The sequence below is a fragment of the Dryobates pubescens genome, chromosome 13, assembly GCF_014839835.1.
Source record: "Dryobates pubescens isolate bDryPub1 chromosome 13, bDryPub1.pri, whole genome shotgun sequence".
In the NCBI taxonomy this organism is placed as follows: Eukaryota; Metazoa; Chordata; class Aves; order Piciformes; family Picidae; genus Dryobates; species Dryobates pubescens.
The window spans coordinates 10,455,117-10,473,048 of record NC_071624.1 but is presented as its reverse complement, the minus strand read 5'-3'; the positions used below and the strand labels follow the sequence as shown (position 1 = coordinate 10,473,048).

At 50.5% G+C, this 17,932-nt stretch overlaps 2 protein-coding genes across 2 annotated transcripts; one reads left to right on the top strand and one right to left on the bottom strand.

Annotated features, from left to right (window-relative positions):
• Positions 1-537: 537 nt before the first annotated feature.
• DYNLT2B (dynein light chain Tctex-type 2B) lies at positions 538-5,631 on the bottom strand. The gene is made up of 5 exons (XM_009903577.2): positions 5,528-5,631; positions 4,813-4,946; positions 3,147-3,216; positions 1,720-1,783; positions 538-1,108 (listed from the first exon to the last, which is right to left on the bottom strand). The coding sequence occupies exons 1-5, from the start codon at positions 5,593-5,595 to the stop codon at positions 1,061-1,063; spliced, it is 384 nt and encodes a 127-aa protein (XP_009901879.2). The 5' UTR covers positions 5,596-5,631; the 3' UTR covers positions 538-1,060.
• On the top strand, positions 5,594-16,787 carry PDCD1 (programmed cell death 1). The gene is made up of 8 exons (XM_054166562.1): positions 5,594-5,655; positions 7,259-7,455; positions 9,558-9,666; positions 11,146-11,393; positions 13,651-13,980; positions 14,551-14,706; positions 15,315-15,349; positions 16,569-16,787. The coding sequence occupies exons 1-8, from the start codon at positions 5,594-5,596 to the stop codon at positions 16,785-16,787; spliced, it is 1,356 nt and encodes a 451-aa protein (XP_054022537.1).
• Positions 16,788-17,932: the final 1,145 nt, after the last annotated feature.

Here is a 17,932-nt window from a genome sequence, read left to right as displayed (position 1 = left end):
GCATCACCACAGAGCAACTCTTCCAATTTCCTGATCAACAGCTGAGATGCTCATGGAGGGCACACACTCTCGCAGGAACTAAGCTGGTCCTCCTACGTTTAGGGAGATGAGAGGCTTTAGCATTCCTTTTCAGATCTACAGCAGCCTTTTCTATTGCTCTTTTCCAATGCTGGAGTCCTAATTTTTGCTCCAAATGCCCACTCTCCACTCTCCTATCCCAAAACAATTACAGAGAGGCAGGGATTGGGCAAGCACTGTAGTATCTGCTGAAGAGGGCAATGAGCAGTGATCACTCAGTGCCCACAGGTGCCAAACTGCACCAAATCACTGAGGAGTTACAGCAGGGAGGAGTTTGGGCAGTCATGGGGTGTGCAGGCTGCTGGCCTGACATAGTGTCCTAAATACCTTGTCTTCCTATCAGTTAATACCATCTCATGTGACACTGCTGGGATCCACAACCCAATTGTTAAGGGAGTCACAGGAACACATCTGGATAGCCAGAATAAGAGGTCACCTAAAGATGGGTTACTTTACAAAGAATGCTCATAAAATGCTCATCTGAGAAGCACAGAGAAGCTCCTGAGGCTACTGCCCCTTTTAAAGCAAAGGAAAAGGACCAACAGTGGAAATGGCAAGGGGCAACCCCCAGGGGAGGAAATATTAAATACATAGATTTATTATGTTACATTTCTTATAAAGATTTCATTCATTTCAGAAAACAATAATAAAACCAAAAGCAACACAACCCTTTCAAGGGGCAAGTTGAGTTTGCCTTAGAAGAAACAGCTCTGGGCAATACCCTTTTAGGACATCCCAACACTATATAAAACCAAAGGACAATTTAAATAAAGGACATAAAAATATTGTGCTTAAAGCTGTATAAATATCTACAAGGAATAAGGAACATTGTAGTGTGTAGGAACAGATGCAGGACATGCTTTGTAGAGCTGTTGTTTTGTTAGGCAGTGAAGGAAGAACATGATGCTTTTGTGTCTGTTAACAAAACCCACCCTAAAGTGTTCTCCACCACCTCTGTCCTTCTGTTCAGCATTTACCACCTTCAGTAGTAGTAGCAGCCAAAGGCAGCTACCACACAAAACAGGCTGTCCTGGGGAAACAGAAAGACTCTGTGTTAGTAAAGGCAAAGTTTTTGCTAGCCTAACTGAAAGGGCAAACCTAAGGGAAGGTTTAGACCAAAACATAATTCTTTTAGATTGCAATTTTCTGTCTTTTGGTTTCTTTTCACCTTAGTTGTGGTGTAACCCAGCTCAGTGTGTCAGAATGCCAGAAATGCCCCAGTTTACTCCCATCTACACCCTGAAGGTGTATAAGTGTCAGTTTAAAATACAATAAAAAGAATAATAAACCTTTGACTTTTGCTCATTCCTGGATTCCAGCCATACTCCAGGGGAGCAGATAAGCAAAGCATTTAAGAAAGGATTTTACCTCTTGTGCTTCCTGTGCCCACCTGCAAAATGATGTGACTGTAACAACTTTTGCACAGTGCTGCATGACTTACTTTGTTTTCAAAGTTTTACTATGTTGGGTATTATTTCTGTTTTGTGAACAAGGACATAAATCATATTGTTTCAGTAGAGTCTTGGTTCCTTCCTTCTAGTGGTGATTGGTTTTTTTCTGCTTCACATTTCAGGTCACCCTGCCTCTCATACAAAAGCAAGAGGCATTACACTTTCCCCTGGTAAACCAGCTGATACTTACATTCATGAACACATCATGAGCATAGCTGTCAGTGTCAGCATCCCAGAAACATCGTGCACCCATACTAGAAAAGGAGACAGAGCCATTACCAACAAAGTTCACCTGTAAGGACCTAAGCAATCACAGATATGTTCCTCAAAAGGAAACTGAACATCCTGGTCTGTGTCAGGAACAGCGTGGCCAGCAGGAGTAGGGAAGTGATTGTGCCCCTGTACTCAGGACTGGTGAGGTCACACCTCAGTACGGTGTCCATTTTTGGGCCCCTCACTAAAAGAAGGACATTGAATTGCTGGAGCATGTCCAGAGGAGGGCAACAAAGGTGAAGGGTCTGGAGAAAAAGTCTTATGAGGAGTGGCTGAGGGAATTTGGGTTGTTTAGTCTTGTGGAGGCTGAGCAGAGACCTTATTGCTCTCTGCAACCACTGAAAAAGAGGTTGCAGTGAGGTGGGGGTCGGTCTCATCTCCCTAGTATCAGGTGACAGAATGAGAGGAAGTGGCCTCAAGTTGCACCAGGGGAGGTTTAGATTGGATATCAGGACAAATTTCTTTAAAGAAAGGATAGTCAGGCATTGGAACAGGCTGCCCAGGGAGGTGGTGGAGGTGTTAAATCATGTGGGACATGGTTTAATGGCCATGGTGGTGCTGATGGTTAGACTCAATGATGTAAAGATCTTGTCCAACTGAAATAATTCTATGATTCCTTTAAAGATAAAGGAAATAGCATTCTCCTGAATCCTGAGCCTAGATCCCCACTACTGAATTCCATCACATGCTGTTACCCCCTCTGTATGTGGATCAAGCACCATCTTCAAACTCATCAGCTACCAACTCTGCCATCTCCACTGTGCAGCAGGGCTTAAAATCTCATTGCTGTGGTGCTTAAGAATCTTTGACTTCTGGCCTATGCATATCTGTGGCTAAATTAGCTTATTTGTTCTTGTCCTTCACCTCCTGCACTTTGTGGTACATACTCTCAAGTTATTTATAGGGAGCTATCATATTCCTTGGCAGACACTGTGTTACTAGACCACAAGCTAAGCTCTCCTTGTTCTTTCATATCTCTATGTTCTGTTCCCTGACCATCCTGCTGGCCTTTTTCTACACCTGCTTCAGTCCAAACCTTACCCTGAAGACAAGAAACCAGACTGTAAGTGGTATTAGAAATGACACCTTGCTACTGCTGATGTGCTTGAAATTCTCCTTTCCCTGCTGCAAATGCCCAGATCCCTGCCTGTCTCTGTCAGTCTCAGCAGACGGGATCCCTCTTAATGGCACAGCATGTTGCTCCTAGTACCCACACATATGCCTTACTGTCCTACAGCTGTTTCCTAGAACTTAGGAAAGGTGGAAGAAGCTTCCAAAGGGGAAAAAAAACAACACACAAGCCCAAACAATGATAGGAATGGAACTGGAAGATGAAAGACTTACTTTACTCCTTCTCCTCTCTGCTCTCCAATCACAACCTGCACCACCATTTTGTACCTGTCAAATCCCTCCTCTGCAGAAAAAGGAAAAAAGTGACAGCGAGAGCAACAACTTGTTTAGAACATGAGCCCAAGCCAGAAGCCTAAAGCTTTCTAGATACAAAGCAAGTGTTCTCTACAAGTCTGCAGCTGGCAAAGTGGACAGACTTCCTTGCAGCTTTGTTTTCCTAGGTACAGTACGCCTCGGTCTGACCGGAGTTAAAACTCGAACAAGGTATTTGGCACCTGTCAAAAGATGGATCTAAGGCAGAAGACACCCCTGATCAGCCACACTGTGTCAGCATTCCACTTGGACAGCTTTCAAGAACTGAACACAGGGTAAGAATGTCAACAAGGCAGCTGATGGACAAAATCCAATTTGAATTAAAAAAACAAACCTTATTTAAAACCTGTTCTGATGCAAAGGTACTGCAGAGATTTTTCTGCCACGGAGGTGTTTCCTGTGCATCTAAGCTATGACAAAAGGCCACATAAAAACACATGAAAGTCTGGGTTATATGTCTGCAAAGATGGAGTTGTTTTACAATAGTAAAGAAATACCTTTGGGGCACAGGCCAGATCCAATCAGGCCATGGCAAAGTTCCAGAAGCCAAACGAGAACAACCATGCTTAAAATGAAATATAGATCCTATTGCCTGCTTTCTACAAAGCAGTGTCCCAGGACGACTTGGACTCACTGTTTCCACTGGAGAATTGAACACAGCATGCTGAGTCTGGGAACATGCACCATGTCAATGCTTATCAGAGATGCCAGCTGATAGAAGGGTCACACTGGGCCAGCCTGGCCTCAGGCTACCATGACTGTGTTTACAGATGACTGAAGCTAAGCCCTGTGCACGTTCTCTCGGCACAAACACATGCTGCGAGTACAGCTGCTGCTAGATTTAAAGCAGATGCCTAACTCTGGCAGAAGCATACATCCACAGTTTCTGCCAAGGGTGGCAGTACATCTGTGCCACCATGTCAGGCCAGCCCAGCAGATGGAGCACCAGCCTGTCCGCAGGAAGGAGGCAAAAAAAAGTGACCGTGCCAGCTCCTATCTGTGTACTTGTTCCAGCAGCAAAGACAGGAAGCACCTGCTGAAGCCTGAAGTTTAGTTCTTAAAAATGCTGGAGGGCATCTGGCACAGCACCACCATGATCTTTTTCCAGTGCTGTAGTCACATCCTTCCTTGGCTACTGTGCTCCTAACTCTCTCCCACTTTGTTTCTCCTACTGGGCCTCATTCTGATCTGCCTCCTACTCCACTCTGCCCCAACTCTGATGTAACTTGCAGCAGAAACAAACATAAAGAAGGAATGCTTCTTTTATTGAAGCAATGAGCATCACTTCATTCTTCTCCCTAATGCAGCTTTTTTTATTCCCCATAGCCCCTCCAGGTCTGACATCCCACACCAGCCAGTCTATACAAAAACAAACCTTGTGTGCTTGAATTAGGTTTCTAGTGCTGCAGGCAAGGAACATGTGTATATAGGCCAGATTATTTCATAACAGTACACTTGAGTTAGTTAATGGGGGAAGAAGATTTCAAGAATAAAGGTGGAAAAGGGGATTTTGTCAAAAGGGAGGACACATGGTAACAAAAGTGGCTTCTCCAGTAAACCTCCTTACCTTTCAGTCTGTCTTTTATTGTCTCTGATAAGGACACTGTAAGCTGAGGCATGTCTTCTGGTATGTACTGTACATTGGCCAGCTTTTCCTTCAGTATTGCGTGGATGCATTCTTTTACTGTGGATGATTTAAATCTATCAGAGTGAAAAAACAGCAACAGAAGGCCCATAAAGATCACACAACATGTAGAAAGACACACAACCCCAGCTGGGAAAAATGAGCTTTCATATATTAAAGCCCCCCACACCACTGAAAAAACAAAACAACCAACCAAAAAACACAATAAAAAAACATGGGGGGGAGGGGCAAGCCCAGCTAAAATGATGATACTTAACCAGCCTTGCCAACAGCCAAACACCTGTAAACACAGGTGCAAAACGAGTCCCATCAGAGGCTGCCCTGCCAGCCGTGTTCCCAGCTGTGCTTTCCTTGCCTCCTGCCGTCCCTGTCCCCCTACATCCCATGTCAAGGTTGGTCTGGGAGCCCAGTGCCCCTTTAGTCCCCAAACCCTCGGGGCTCCCTCATTCCCAGCATCGTCTTCCCAGCCCTGATAGCCCCATGCCAGCCCCCTGTGCCCATGGACCCACTCCCCAACAATCCCACCGCGGTTCCCCTATCCCCAAGGTCCCAGCCTCACAGAGCAGCCCCTTCCCTTCCCGCAACTTCCAGCTCCAGAACCAGTACCACGCTGCGTCCCAGGCCTCCTCCGGCTCACCGGCGCTGGAGGCTGGGTCGCAAGCTGTACGTGTTCCCGGCGGCATCATCGGAACCCAGCTCGCCCATGGCCGCAGCGTTGGTTGCCGCGGCAACGTCCCGCGCTTCCGGCAACGCCCAGCGCTTCCGGTGACGTCCCGCGCTTCCGGTGACGTTCCGCGCTTCCGGCAGCGCTCGCAGCTGGCCGCGGGGTGCTGCTGGCGGCTGCGGCCCCGCAGAGGGGTGCGGGCAGGTGCCAGCGGGGTTCCCGCCCCCAGAGACTCTACAAGCCTCTGGCTTCTCTCTGTGGGGGTTGTGGTGGTGTCCCAGCCCTCGGCTCTGGCCCCAGAGCCTTACTGGGAGCTGCTGGCTGCGGTGGGGGCAGTTGGTGCAGCTCTGGGCAAACAAGACAGAAGAGAGGGCAGCTTGAATTGATCACCATTACAAAGCACAATCATAGAATCATAGAATCAGTAAGATTGGAAAAGACCTCAAAGATCATCAAGTCCAACCTGTCACCCAAGACCTCATGATTACTAAACCATGGCACCAAGTGCCACGTCCAATCCCCTCTTGAACACCTTCCAGTGACGGTGACTCCACCACCTCCCTGGGCAGCACATTCCAACGGCTAGCAACTCTCTCTGTGAAGAACTTTCTCCTCACATTGAGCCTAAACTTACCCTGGTGCAGCTTGAAACTGTGTCCCGTTTTCTGGCACTGATGGCTTGGGATGAGAGACCAACCCCTTCCTGGCTGCAACTTCCCTTCAGGTAGTTGCAGACAGCAATGAGGTCTCCCCTGAGCCTTCTCCAGGCTAAACAATCCCAGCCCCACTTCGTAGACTCAGTATGATCATCTAGTTCCAACCCCCTTGCTGCGGGTAGGGACACCTTCCACCAGATCAAAGGTTGCTCAAAGCTCCATCCAAACCTGGCCTGGAGCACTTCCAGGGAGAGGCCAGCTACAACTTCTCTGGGCAATGTATGGCAGTGCCTCACCACCCTTACAGAGAGCAATTCCTTCCTAATACATAAGCTAAATCTACCCTCTTTCAGTTTGAAACCATTACCATCATACCACTGCAGTCCCTGATAATGGATCCCCCTCTTTCCTGTAGGTTCCCTTTAAGGACAAGGTCTCCCCAGAGTTTTCTCCAGGCTGAAGAACCCCAAGGCTCTCAGTCATCTTCATGGCCTTTCTGTGGACTTGTTCCAACAGTTCTATTCTCCTTACACTGGGGGTCCAGAGTTGAATGCAGTGCTCCAAGTGGGGCCTTGCAATTGCGAGTGGAATAGAGGGGGAGGATCACCTCCCTTTGAGGAACACCATGAGTCTCCACTTGGACATCAAACCATTGAGTGCAAATCTTCAATGGTGACCATCCATCCAATTACTTATCCACTGAGCAGTGCATCCATTAAGTCCACGTGTCTCCCATTTAGAGATGCTGCAGAACAGTGGCAAATGCTTTGCACAGATTCAAGTGTGCAAATACTGCCCATGTGTTGCTGCCAAACTGTGTGGTCCCTCCCGGCCTCTGGCCCATGCATCCCAACTGTCATCATGGACTTGCTCCTTTCCTCCAGGAAATTCTTACATCTTCTGGAAAGGCCCATTGCACCCTTATCTTTTTTTCCATTTCCACAGCTGCTGTCTGTCTCAAGGAAGATGTGAATGACAGTTAGTGTATGACACAGCCCCCTCCTGAGAGGCTGACATCCTGCTTCCTTTGCTGTTTATCTTGATGCAGCAATCTCCATGATCTTGCTTCCTACGTGCAGTGCGTGACGCATATGAGAAAGGTCCCTGGGTGCTTCAAATGGAAATACTGTGAAGACACACGCAGTCCCCGTGCTGAGCCGCCTGCTGCTGCTGCTGCATGGCTGAAGTGGGCCACTGCATGCAGCAGGGCTGGCAGGCGCATGGGATTTGAGCTCTGCAGGCAAGGTGCGGCCTGTGGGTACCCCTCAGGTGCAGGAGGCTGTGAGTTTGCACCAGGAGGCAGGAGGTGCCTCTGCCAGGGTGCTGCTCAGGATGCACAGACGCATCCCAGCTGACGCCAGGTGCTACTCCAGCCTGCTCTGAGCACAAGTGGGTTGCTGAGACTGAACAGCAGCAGCAGCAGCAGCTCCTGATTTAGCAGCTTTGCTCACTAGAGATGATCCATCAGAGCCCTTAGTACTGCCGGGATGAGCATCAGCTTTGCCCACTGACAAGAGCAGCAGCGTGCTGCTGTGTAGAAGGTGGCGGCAGCCCCATGCTGTACCCATGAGGTACCTTTGCATCACTGTTACCATTGCCCTGCCCAGGCCCTGCAAATTTCTGCTTGTTTTGGGAACAGTTTTGTATCTTTGCTCCACCACTCTTCATACTTGATGCTTACTCATCACTACGCCCACACCTCCCCACCCCCTGGGCTGCTGCCTTTCCCTACAGGGTCAGCCGTTTCTCATGCAGATCGTTGGTGGTGGCCACCTAATTTCTGAGAAGTACCTGAAAGACCTCAGGCACTCACTGTATTTATTTGCAAACACTGTTAACGATTTCCTCTTCTTGCCTCCTGCCTGTGTCAGACCCACAGACATGAAATTGATTAAACCAAAGTGGGAAAGATCTTCGGGAACCTGTGGATTTCTCTTCCTCAGCATCTTGTTTTGGTGGTAATTTTTGTTCCTCGTTTAGGAAGTTTTGCTTCTCCTGGGCTTCGGGGGCATTCAGCTCTGGGTTTAATTTGGCTCCATCTGAAATGTTTGGTCATTGCTTTCTTCTTCATCTTTCACATTTTCAGTGCTCCTTTAATACCCTAGATGCACTTAAGCCATTTTGAAACTGACCCTCGGTCCTTTGAGGTGACTGCTCGGAGTAATAGGCTGTGTGCCTTGACAGTGATGGCTGCAGAAGACTGAGACTGCATATGGGTGCTAGCCATGTTGGTGAGACCCTTTTGGACACATTGGGACAACTTCTTGGAGAGGAAGAGGACATTTGTGCTTTGATGAAGTGGTGTGACATGCTTGCTGAAGTTCCTTTATCTTAGTTTTCAAGAGTAAACTGTTTTTTCCCCTCCTATTTCTTCTTCTCTTTTAGCTCTTCATTTGCTCTTTTGGTGGCCAAGTAGAAGAGCACTGCCTCATGGAATTCATCATATTCCATCTCAGAGAATGAGAATCTGTTGGGTTTTTTTTTAACTTTAAATGACCTTTTCAGGCCCCCCTCAGCCAACCCCAAGATGTGCCATAGACTCTGCTGGGCTGGAGGGGATTTACAGCTATAAGTGGGGGTTGCAGCATGGCTGGAGTCAGGCTGTTTGCCTTGATGCTGGAGAAGATGGTGCAAGAGCCAGCAGGAGTTGTGCTGGTCTGGCAGGGTGCAGGCAGAGTGCAAAGCTTGCCCAGAGCCCAGGGGCTGCAGTGGGGCTGGGCTCCTCTGATGCTGACACGGGCTGGGCTGCGGCATGGCACCGCTGCTTGCTTTGCTTCCCCAGCAGCAGCTTTCTCATGGTGAGACTGATAGTTTCTTGTATTCTTTCCATCCCTTAAAAGTATTTTTTCAACAAAAATCAGATAGTACTTTTTTCTGTTCTCTTTCTTCCATCACCACGTTGCCAGGGAGCTCTCGAGTCACACTGCCCTGTCGTTTCTGCTGTGCACTGTGTGGCTCCATGAGCAACCTGGTGCTTCCTGGTCACACATAGTCTCATCCTGCACCCCAAGCAGCTTGGAAAGGCTCCAGTGCTGGTCCCCATCCTGCCAGAGTGTAGAGGGGGACACTGAGACATGGGTTTCCAAAGCAACATGGAGAAAATAGCTGTGTGGTCTGCATCTAGCCACACTGGCTTCTAATGGATGTGGCAGCCTCCCTGCCCTGAGTACCAGCTTACACCCTATTGCAAGTGTGCATCACAAAGTCTGAGCAATTCATACTACAGCTTTAATCAGAGCCCCCTGCTGCTGCTCAGGGTAGGGAGGATGAACCAGTTTTTCCTTCTGATCCCTGGCTTGGTGAGTTGCCATCTTGGTGGTGACACCTGTCACATCTTCCACCTCTAGAAACCCAGACATGTTGCAAAGTGCCCAACAAGCCTTCTCGCAACTGGCCCAGATACCTAGTGTCACTGTCTGGAGACACAAAGCTTTCAGGTGGAAAAGCCTCTTTGCTGTGAGCTTCCAAATTTTCTGGGATTCAGTTTAGTTTTGTTTAGTTAGTTTTAATGAGAATGCAGGAAATGGTGAAGGAAGATGTGATGTCCACCTTGTAGCCCATCAGCACCGTCCACATGGTGGAGAGTGCTCCCCTTGTCATCCAGCCAGGCAGTGTGGTGACCTCTGGCCGGGTTACATGGAAAGATGACAAGGAGGGGACAGCCCCTCAGACTTGCTCTGCAGCCCAAACATGGCCAGAAGCTCATGAGAAAGGAGTGATGCTGCAATGCCAGGAGGAGGCTGGAAAAGACAACAGAGGGCAGGCTAGATTGAGCCACCAAAGCAGTGTGACACCTGCTTGCTGTGGCTCAGGATCCTCTCCTTGGTCATCCTGAACACTCCCCCAGCCCACTCACTTGCCAGGGCCATGTTTGAAAATGGATGGTGAGCAAGCCCCAGCCCCACAGCTTGTTGTTGAAAGCCTGGAAAATAATGAACTCATGATGATGATCATGTCCCCTGATACTTTCCAAAGCTGCGGGGTGCTGAGGCTGTGTTTGAGAGAAGCGGAGGAGCCATCCGCAGCGAGTTTTCACTGCTGCTTATTTCCTATGCAAGTATTAGTCAGCAAGGTGAGTGGGGAACATCACCAGTGGAGAAATCAAATGTGCTGCAAAGGTCACCCCAATAACAGCACCCTGGCCCTGATCACCTCCCAATCTGTCTATGGAGAAGCACATATAAGGAGGTAAAACTCCTTCTCCTCCTCCTCCTTCTCCTCCTCCTTCTCCTCCTCCTCCTTCTCCTCCTCCTTCTCCTCCTCCTTCTCCTCCTCCTTCTCCTCCTCCTTCTCCTCCTCCTTCTCCTCCTCCTTCTCCTCCTCCTTCTCCTCCTCCTTCTCCTTCTCCTTCTCCTTCTCCTTCTCCTTCTCCTTCTCCTTCTCCTTCTCCTTCTCCTTCTCCTTCTCCTTCTCCTTCTCCTTCTCCTTCTCCTTCTCCTTCTCCTTCTCCTTCTCCTTCTCCTTCTCCTTCTCCTTCTCCTTCTCCTCCTCCTTCTCCTCCTCCTCCTCCTTCTCCTCCTCCTTCTCCTTCTCCATCTCTCCATCTCTTCCTTCTCTTCTCCCATCCCTTCCCAGTGGCAGCAACACACCAATAGGTGCCCCATGGCTGTTTAGACACTGCCTGGCTGCCCAGTGCCACATGTCCCCCATGGCACCCCCATGGGTGCCTGGGAACCTAAATCACTTATGGGCCAAGCTTGGAGCTGAGGACATGTCACCTGCTCCACCACCAGCAGGGGTGTGGGTTTTGCAGCGCTCATCCTCACTGCTTGGCAGCTGGGTGCCTGCATGGGAGCGTGCCAGGAGTGTGTTGGGAGGGGAAGGGGCCAAGCACAGCTCAGCTGATCCCTGCCTCTGCAGGGGGGAAGCTGGGGGTGGGAGACAGCCCGGGTTTCCCTCTGAGGCAGAGATGGGCACGTTTCATTTCCACCCCAGCCCTTGTGATGCGCACTGGGGAAAAAGCCACTCCTGTGAGAAAGGAAGCACAGAGCGAGCTGGTGGTAGCACAGCACGACAGAGCACAGCACTACAGAGCACAGCATGCCTGCCTAGGCAGGGGACTGGTTGGCTCACCATGGCTCCAGGTGCCTTGAAGACAACGTGGGGCAACATGGAGGTGGCCCTGACTGGTCTCTGCACCATCCTGCTCTGTTGTGGCCCTGTGCTGGCCAGCTGTCACCAAGGTAGGTACCAGAGCATGGCATGCTTGCTGGCACAGCCTGTGTTAAACACAGTCAGTGGAAAATGTCTAAGGGCTGGGAGCTTTGTAGTTAAAAATAGCTTTGGCCTCAAGAAGGCAAAAAACCCTAAAGCTTCTAGATGCCAGTGGCTGAAGGAAGGGAAATGGAGATGCTTGGGGTAGAAATGGCATTGAAGGATAGAGATGGGGACAGGTCCCCAGCCTGTGGTGCCAGGACTGGAGCTGTGTTATGGGCAGACTGGCTGCAGTTGGGGTTTGGTGTTGAGCCTCTGGGTTTGCCAGCGTCATGCAGAGTCTGGAGTTTTCTACTCTGACTCTCATGGCTTCGGGCTGCACCCTTGGGTTGTGTCTCCTGGTTTTGAACCTGAGGGAGCCAGAGTCCTGCCTGCGGGTTTGCTCCGGGTGAAATCTGGGAGAGAAAGGGAGGTGGAGGGCAAGGTGTGAGTCTGGGCAGGGTGAGTGAGAGCCCTAATGAAGCTACATTCCCCCACCCTCCCAACTCGGCTCTTTCTTTGGTGGCTTTAGGTGTTTTCTGCCCTGAAGGTGGGCACTGGAGTGGACATCCCTTTGGGTAGATGTTATCTCTGGTGGTGGGAAGATGCAGGGAAATGGGGAAACCCAACCCTCTGCTTTTGGAAATCCTCTGTGTGCCTCATTCACTGCTAGTAGCAGCACTGGGTTGGAAGAAAAGCCCCAAGCCTGCCAAATGTTTCCTGTAAAACACAAGAAATCCAGAACACTGGAAAAATTACATCTCTTGGAGTGGGCACTGCCACAGCCAGTCCTGCCTGTGGGAGCCAGGGTGCTTCCCTCCCTCCCTCCCTCCCTCCTCCTGCTCAGTCTCATCTCTCATTCCTCAGCCCAGTTTTCCATTTAATCTTCTATCTATTCAAGGAATTGTCCTGGTTCCTTTTGTGGTTGATGATACAGAGATCATGGTCCTACAGCCTCAGACCAGTGCTGGAGGGATGGGAGGGACTTTCTAACTGCTTGCAAGCCCTGGGGCTGCTATCTTTGGAGATTTCTGAAGAGGGAAGATAAAATTCTTAATGACAGGGATTTTTCAAAGCAGTGGTGCTTGGAATTGCTTGGTCATAGGATCAAGGACTCAAAGAAACATAAAATGTTTGGAAGGGACTTTTGAAGGTCATCTAGTCTAGCCCTCCTGTGAGCAGGGACATCTTCAACTAGATTAGGTTGCTTAGAACTTGCCCCAACCTGACCTTGAATGTTTCCAGGAATGGAGCATCTACCACCTCTCTGGGAAACCTGTGTCAGAGTATCCCCACCCTTGTTGTACAGAGTTTCTTCCCATGTGAAAAATGCTTCTTCCTGCTTTTTATTGCTCCCAACAAAAGTTAATGCAGCAGCTGCCTCGTCCTACTGGAGAGGGCTGGCTGAGCCTGGCCTATGTTCCCAGCACCCCAGCTGTCCAGGGGAAGGATGAACCCACTGGGATCATCAGCAGTGAAATGTGACAAAGCAGCATGGATGCTGTGAATGGTTGGAGAGGCTGCAGCCATGGCCAACTGCTCACTGTGCTGGGAGTAGTCTGGCAAGCTCAGGGAAAACCCCTCAGGGTGGGTTCCTGGCTGCCCATGGACATGCAAGGAGGGGACAAGCATCTGGAAAGGACAAAACCCCCAGCTACCTATTCATGGTAGCACCCTGTTTGCTTTCCAAGGATGGGAATTATTTCAGTGATATCAGGAGGTGTACCTAGATAGTGACATGAAGCCAAGAAGAAAGATTGTGGAGGAAGCAACCATGCATTGGCCACAGGATAAACATGCACATGCTCACTAGTCCCTCTGACTTCCATTCACAAATGTAAAACTTACTTTCCATAACATTTGAATGTATTTAGACACTGAGCTTATGATACACAGAGTGGTAGGGGCTGAAAGGGACCTTTGAACATCAACTAGTCCAACCCCCCTGCTAGAGCAGGATCACCTAGAGTAAATCCCCCAGGAACACTTCCAGGCAGGTTTTGAATGCCTCCAGAGACAGAGACTCCACACCTTCTCTGGGGGAACCTATTCCATTGCTCTGCCACCCTCGAAGTGAAGAATTTTTCCTCATGTTTATGTGGAAGTGGAGCAGTGGGGCACTAGCAGGGACAATGGTAGGCTCCAGTCCTCTTTGCATCCCTGGTTCCTGCCCAGGAGGTACATCTGTGTCTGAGATCTGTGCCTGCTGTAACCATGTCTGTTCCTTGTTTCCTTTCTCCCAAACAGTGACCTTCTTCCCAGCAGTGTTAAGCCTTCCTGCAGGCAGCTCAGCCACCTTCTTCTGCAATGTCTCTGTGGAGAATGACTCTGAACTGGAGTACAGCCTCAACTGGTACAAGGAGTCCAACCACAGCCAAGGCCAAAAAATTGCAGAGATCAGCCGTAACAGCCTGCAGACGAAGACAGAGAAGTATGTGCTCACCAACCACACGTCTGCCTTCAAGATGGAGATCCTGAACCTCCACCAGAGCGACTCAGGCTCCTACTACTGTGGACTGATCACCTTTACACCCAATAAAGTGATAGAGAGCAACCGGTCCCACCTAGTGGTCACAGGTCAGTGTCGGGGCTGAGCTAATGGGGAGAGGCTGGTGTCAGCCGGTGGTCCTATGGCTCCCAAGTTCCTTGCAGCTCCAGGGCACAAGGCAGGCAGTACCTTGCTGGGAGAAGCCCAGGTGTGTGTCAGGAGAGCCCTTTCCCCTCTCCTTTGCACTCAGGGTTGAGGCCCAGGGACACAGGCTGTCTTCCCACACATGCATACCGTGGTTGGATCTGGTCTTGAGGCAGGTTTCCATCTTGCTGTGTCTGTGTCCCCAGTGATGCTGTAGGGATGAGTGAAGCCTTCCCCATGGGTGGAAGCAGGAGACCAGTGTAGGAAGCTGCCTTCATGGCTGAGCAGCTACTCTGAAGGAGAGATTATGTTTGGGGTAATGATCCAGGCTCAGCCCCATGTATACCCAGTGCTGGTACAGATACTGTTGCAAAGCCTGTGGCAGCCTGCCTGGGACTGAACGCTTTCTGGGGACAGCCCCCGTGTTCCCCTGTTGCCTTTCACAAGGTCTATAGAGGCCATTTTACACTTCTGACCTGCTCTTTTGTTCCCCTTTTTGTGGATGGCTATGGCAGCAGCCCCTGAGAATACAAATCCCACCGAGGAGCCTGAGTTGGAGGAAGGCAACCCCCCAGACCACATCAAGGCTGTGCTCCTGAGCATCCTGCTGCTGGCAGGGTTGGTTGTTCTGCTGGTCTTTGGCTACATCACTGTTATGCACAGGAGAGGAGGTACAATCCCCTGTGGCGGCCGTGCTGTGCTGAGGGGCTGGGGTCTGCCAGGGCACCTGATGGGTGAATGCTCATCCAGCAAACCTATCTGGGACCTGCAGACAGCCAGCTGCCTGCAGCTCCCCGGGCTACAAAAGCTGGTTCAACACGATAAACTCAGTTGTTGCATGCCCCTGGGACAGGTATCTCCATGCCTAGGGGAGAAAGGTGCTTTGGGCACTGCTTCCCCACTCTAGAGCCCTCAGACCACATGCTGTGTCTTTGCACTGCTCTTTAGTGTGGTGCCTTAATGCTACATGTGAGTCCTTCCCAGATTATCTGGCCTGGGCACCTTTGAGGCACCTCATCATCTTCTCGCTGCAGCCTCAGCCATGATGCAGGCACCCAGTGGGTCTGTCCCAGAGGGGAGCCCTGAAAAATTGCACCCCACTAACCCCAGTTAAACTGTAGTCTGTGGGCTGGTGTCTCACTTGTCCTTGTAATACTCAAGGTGGAGAGGGAGTGAACGCGGGGCAGTTGTTGCGGTCCTGGCTGGTTCAGCCCGAGCCCCAGATGCTCAGGGTGTCTTGGAACACAAGCATCTTCTAACCAAGTGTGTTACTTTGCAGGTGTACAGAAACCACCGAGTGAAATGGCACCAGAGGTGAGTTTTCTGTCTCTGATGTTCTGTTGTGCTGCAAGGGAGCATTGTGGCATCGCTGGGGTGTGGAGGGTGCAGAGCCTCCCATTATCAGCCCTTCACAAGCTTCTCACTTTTCCTGTCCTTGATGCTGCTTGATCTTTTCTGCACAGCAACCTGCAACACAGCCCCATCACAAAATCAAAAAACCTGTCTGAGACAGCATTTGTAGCCCAACCTGTGCTCAAAGGGTGGTTATCTTTGCCAGTGGGTTGTGTTGATGTAGAAAATAGGAGGAAATGCTTCCCCCCACTATATTAAGATACAATTTCTTGTGCCACAGCTAACACCTGTTTCCTCTCCTCCTTTCACTGGGCACCACTGGGAAGAGTCTGCCTCCACCTTCTCTCCAACCCCTTTAGGCAGCTGAAGGTAGCAAGCAGGTTCCTCTTTGCTCACCCCTTTCCTTGTGCAATCTGTACTAGCTCAGAGCCCAAAGGAGGGAAAAAGGGTTCTAGCATAACCCTGGGTGGTGGGCTATGCCCATCCTGGAAAAGAAAACGGGGGGGGAGGGCTCCTGAGATATTTTTTGCCCTCCCTGGGGGGTGTTTTTCTCCCCTGGGAAACTGACTTTGTCTGTTCCACTTTCCCCCCCTCCTTGTCCAGCAGGGGTATAAGAGGGAGGAGAATTGCAGCCATTGCTCTCTTCCTGGTGCTTCCACACTTTGCAGAGGACTGGTTCTGTATCTCACATTTTTTTTCTTTTCCTTTCCTTCTCCCATCCATCCTTGTTCCCTGCCCTTGTGACCCTGTTTAAAGGAAAATTCTTTGCCTCTGTACTTCCAAGCCGAACCCAAATTATTTCTTGGTGGATTTGCTCCCCTCCCTTTTTTTTCCTCTCTCTATTAGGGAAGAGGAGGATGGAAATGGGGGAAGGATTCTCAGCCTTGCCCCCATCTGAGTTTTTAAGCCCCAGTTAAAGCTCAAACCACCACACCCTGCTTTGTGCAGCTGGGCAGGCAGGAAGCCAAATGTGCCTGCAGAGGCAGAGAGCTGAGACCCACATGGCTTCATCAGTGACCCAAAAGCTCATGGTCTGAGCAAATGCTATCCCAGGTCTGTGTGTCTTTGCCATTCTGGGATGCTTCAGAGCTGGTTTCAGCACTTGCTGTGAAAAGGGAGCTGGTGTTACGATGGGAGGTATCTCCAGGTGATTAATCACCCTGATTTGGTTTCCTTGCAGAAGGAAGAGAAGCCCACCGTGGTGCCCGTGCCCACTGTGGACTATGGCGTGCTGGAGTTTCAGGTGGATCAGCATGCCCAGGTGCCCTTTGAGACCTATCTGATCACCCACACCGAATACGCCACCATCATCTTCCCGGAGGAGAAACCTGTCACACCGGAACGGGGCAAGAAACGCCAGGACGAGAGGACTCGGCAGCTCCACTTGCAGCCTTGCTGAGTGAGTGAGGTCCCTCCTTCCTGAGGTGCCTCCTCACCAGGCAGTGTGGGCAGGGACAGGCTGGCCCAGCCTCTCACTCCCACCGCAGTTTGCAGTTGGGAAAAATCCAGCACGCTGGGACCAGAGTGACAGAGTCAACACTGCTGGAGTTGGTATTGGACAGTGCTGGCCATGGTGGGAGTGTGGCTGTGGGATGGGTACCACAGGATGAGGGAGGTCCCTGCTGGGCTCCACATGCCACCTTTTTGCTCATCATAGGGAGGATAGGCTGGGACAGAACAGTGATGGACAGGTCTGTCTCAAAGGTATTTTATATCATGCCTCAGTTTTCTACCTCCACCTGGAGCGATCTGGAGTGGCCTCGCTGCTTCCCTCGTTCAGGTCTTACCCAGCCAGCAAAGCATGACTGTGGAAGGAAATGCTGGAGGCCAGAGCTGGAGTGGATCCTGGGAGATGCTGCTCTTGGAAGCCCAGGGCTTAGGAGTTCTCTTCACCTGGGGCAGAGACTGCCTTGTGTGCCACTATTTAATGAACCCCTGGGAAGCAGGTGGCTGGTTTTCCTCCTGTCCCCAGGTACTTCCCTCCTCTGCAAGAAGGGAAATCCACCCCTGTGTCCCTCCCTTCGCAGGGGGGAGATGGCTCTGACCTTGGGGGCTGTGAATAAATGGTTTCCCTTCTGGGGAGTCTGTTGACTGGTGATCACACGTGCGTGGGCAGACAAATAACGGCTCCTGGCAGCCTGCAGGCGAGACCTGGGAGGCAGCAGCCTCTGTTGTGGTTCCTGGGCCTCTCTGTGCATATCTCAAGCTGCTCTTCCATCAAACTTCTCTTAATTATTTAGAAAAGCCAACAGGCTTTCTCTTTTCAATCCTAAGGTGGTTACCTAGGTGCAAGTGCGAGCCAAGCCCCCACCTTGGCAGGCTCAGCTTGCCCAGGCCATTTGGGAGACCATGCCTGCGCCAATGGGGGCCTGGCTCCCATCAGCTGTGGCAGAGCTCACAGCGTGGTGCTTGCTGCAGCTTTCTGGTTCCAAATTTCCATTTTGCCTCTTGAAAGTCTTGCCAGGATGTGCTACCTTCCAGAAACCACAGAATCACAGAGTCAACCAGGTTGGAAAAGACCTCAGAGATCATCAAGTCCAATCT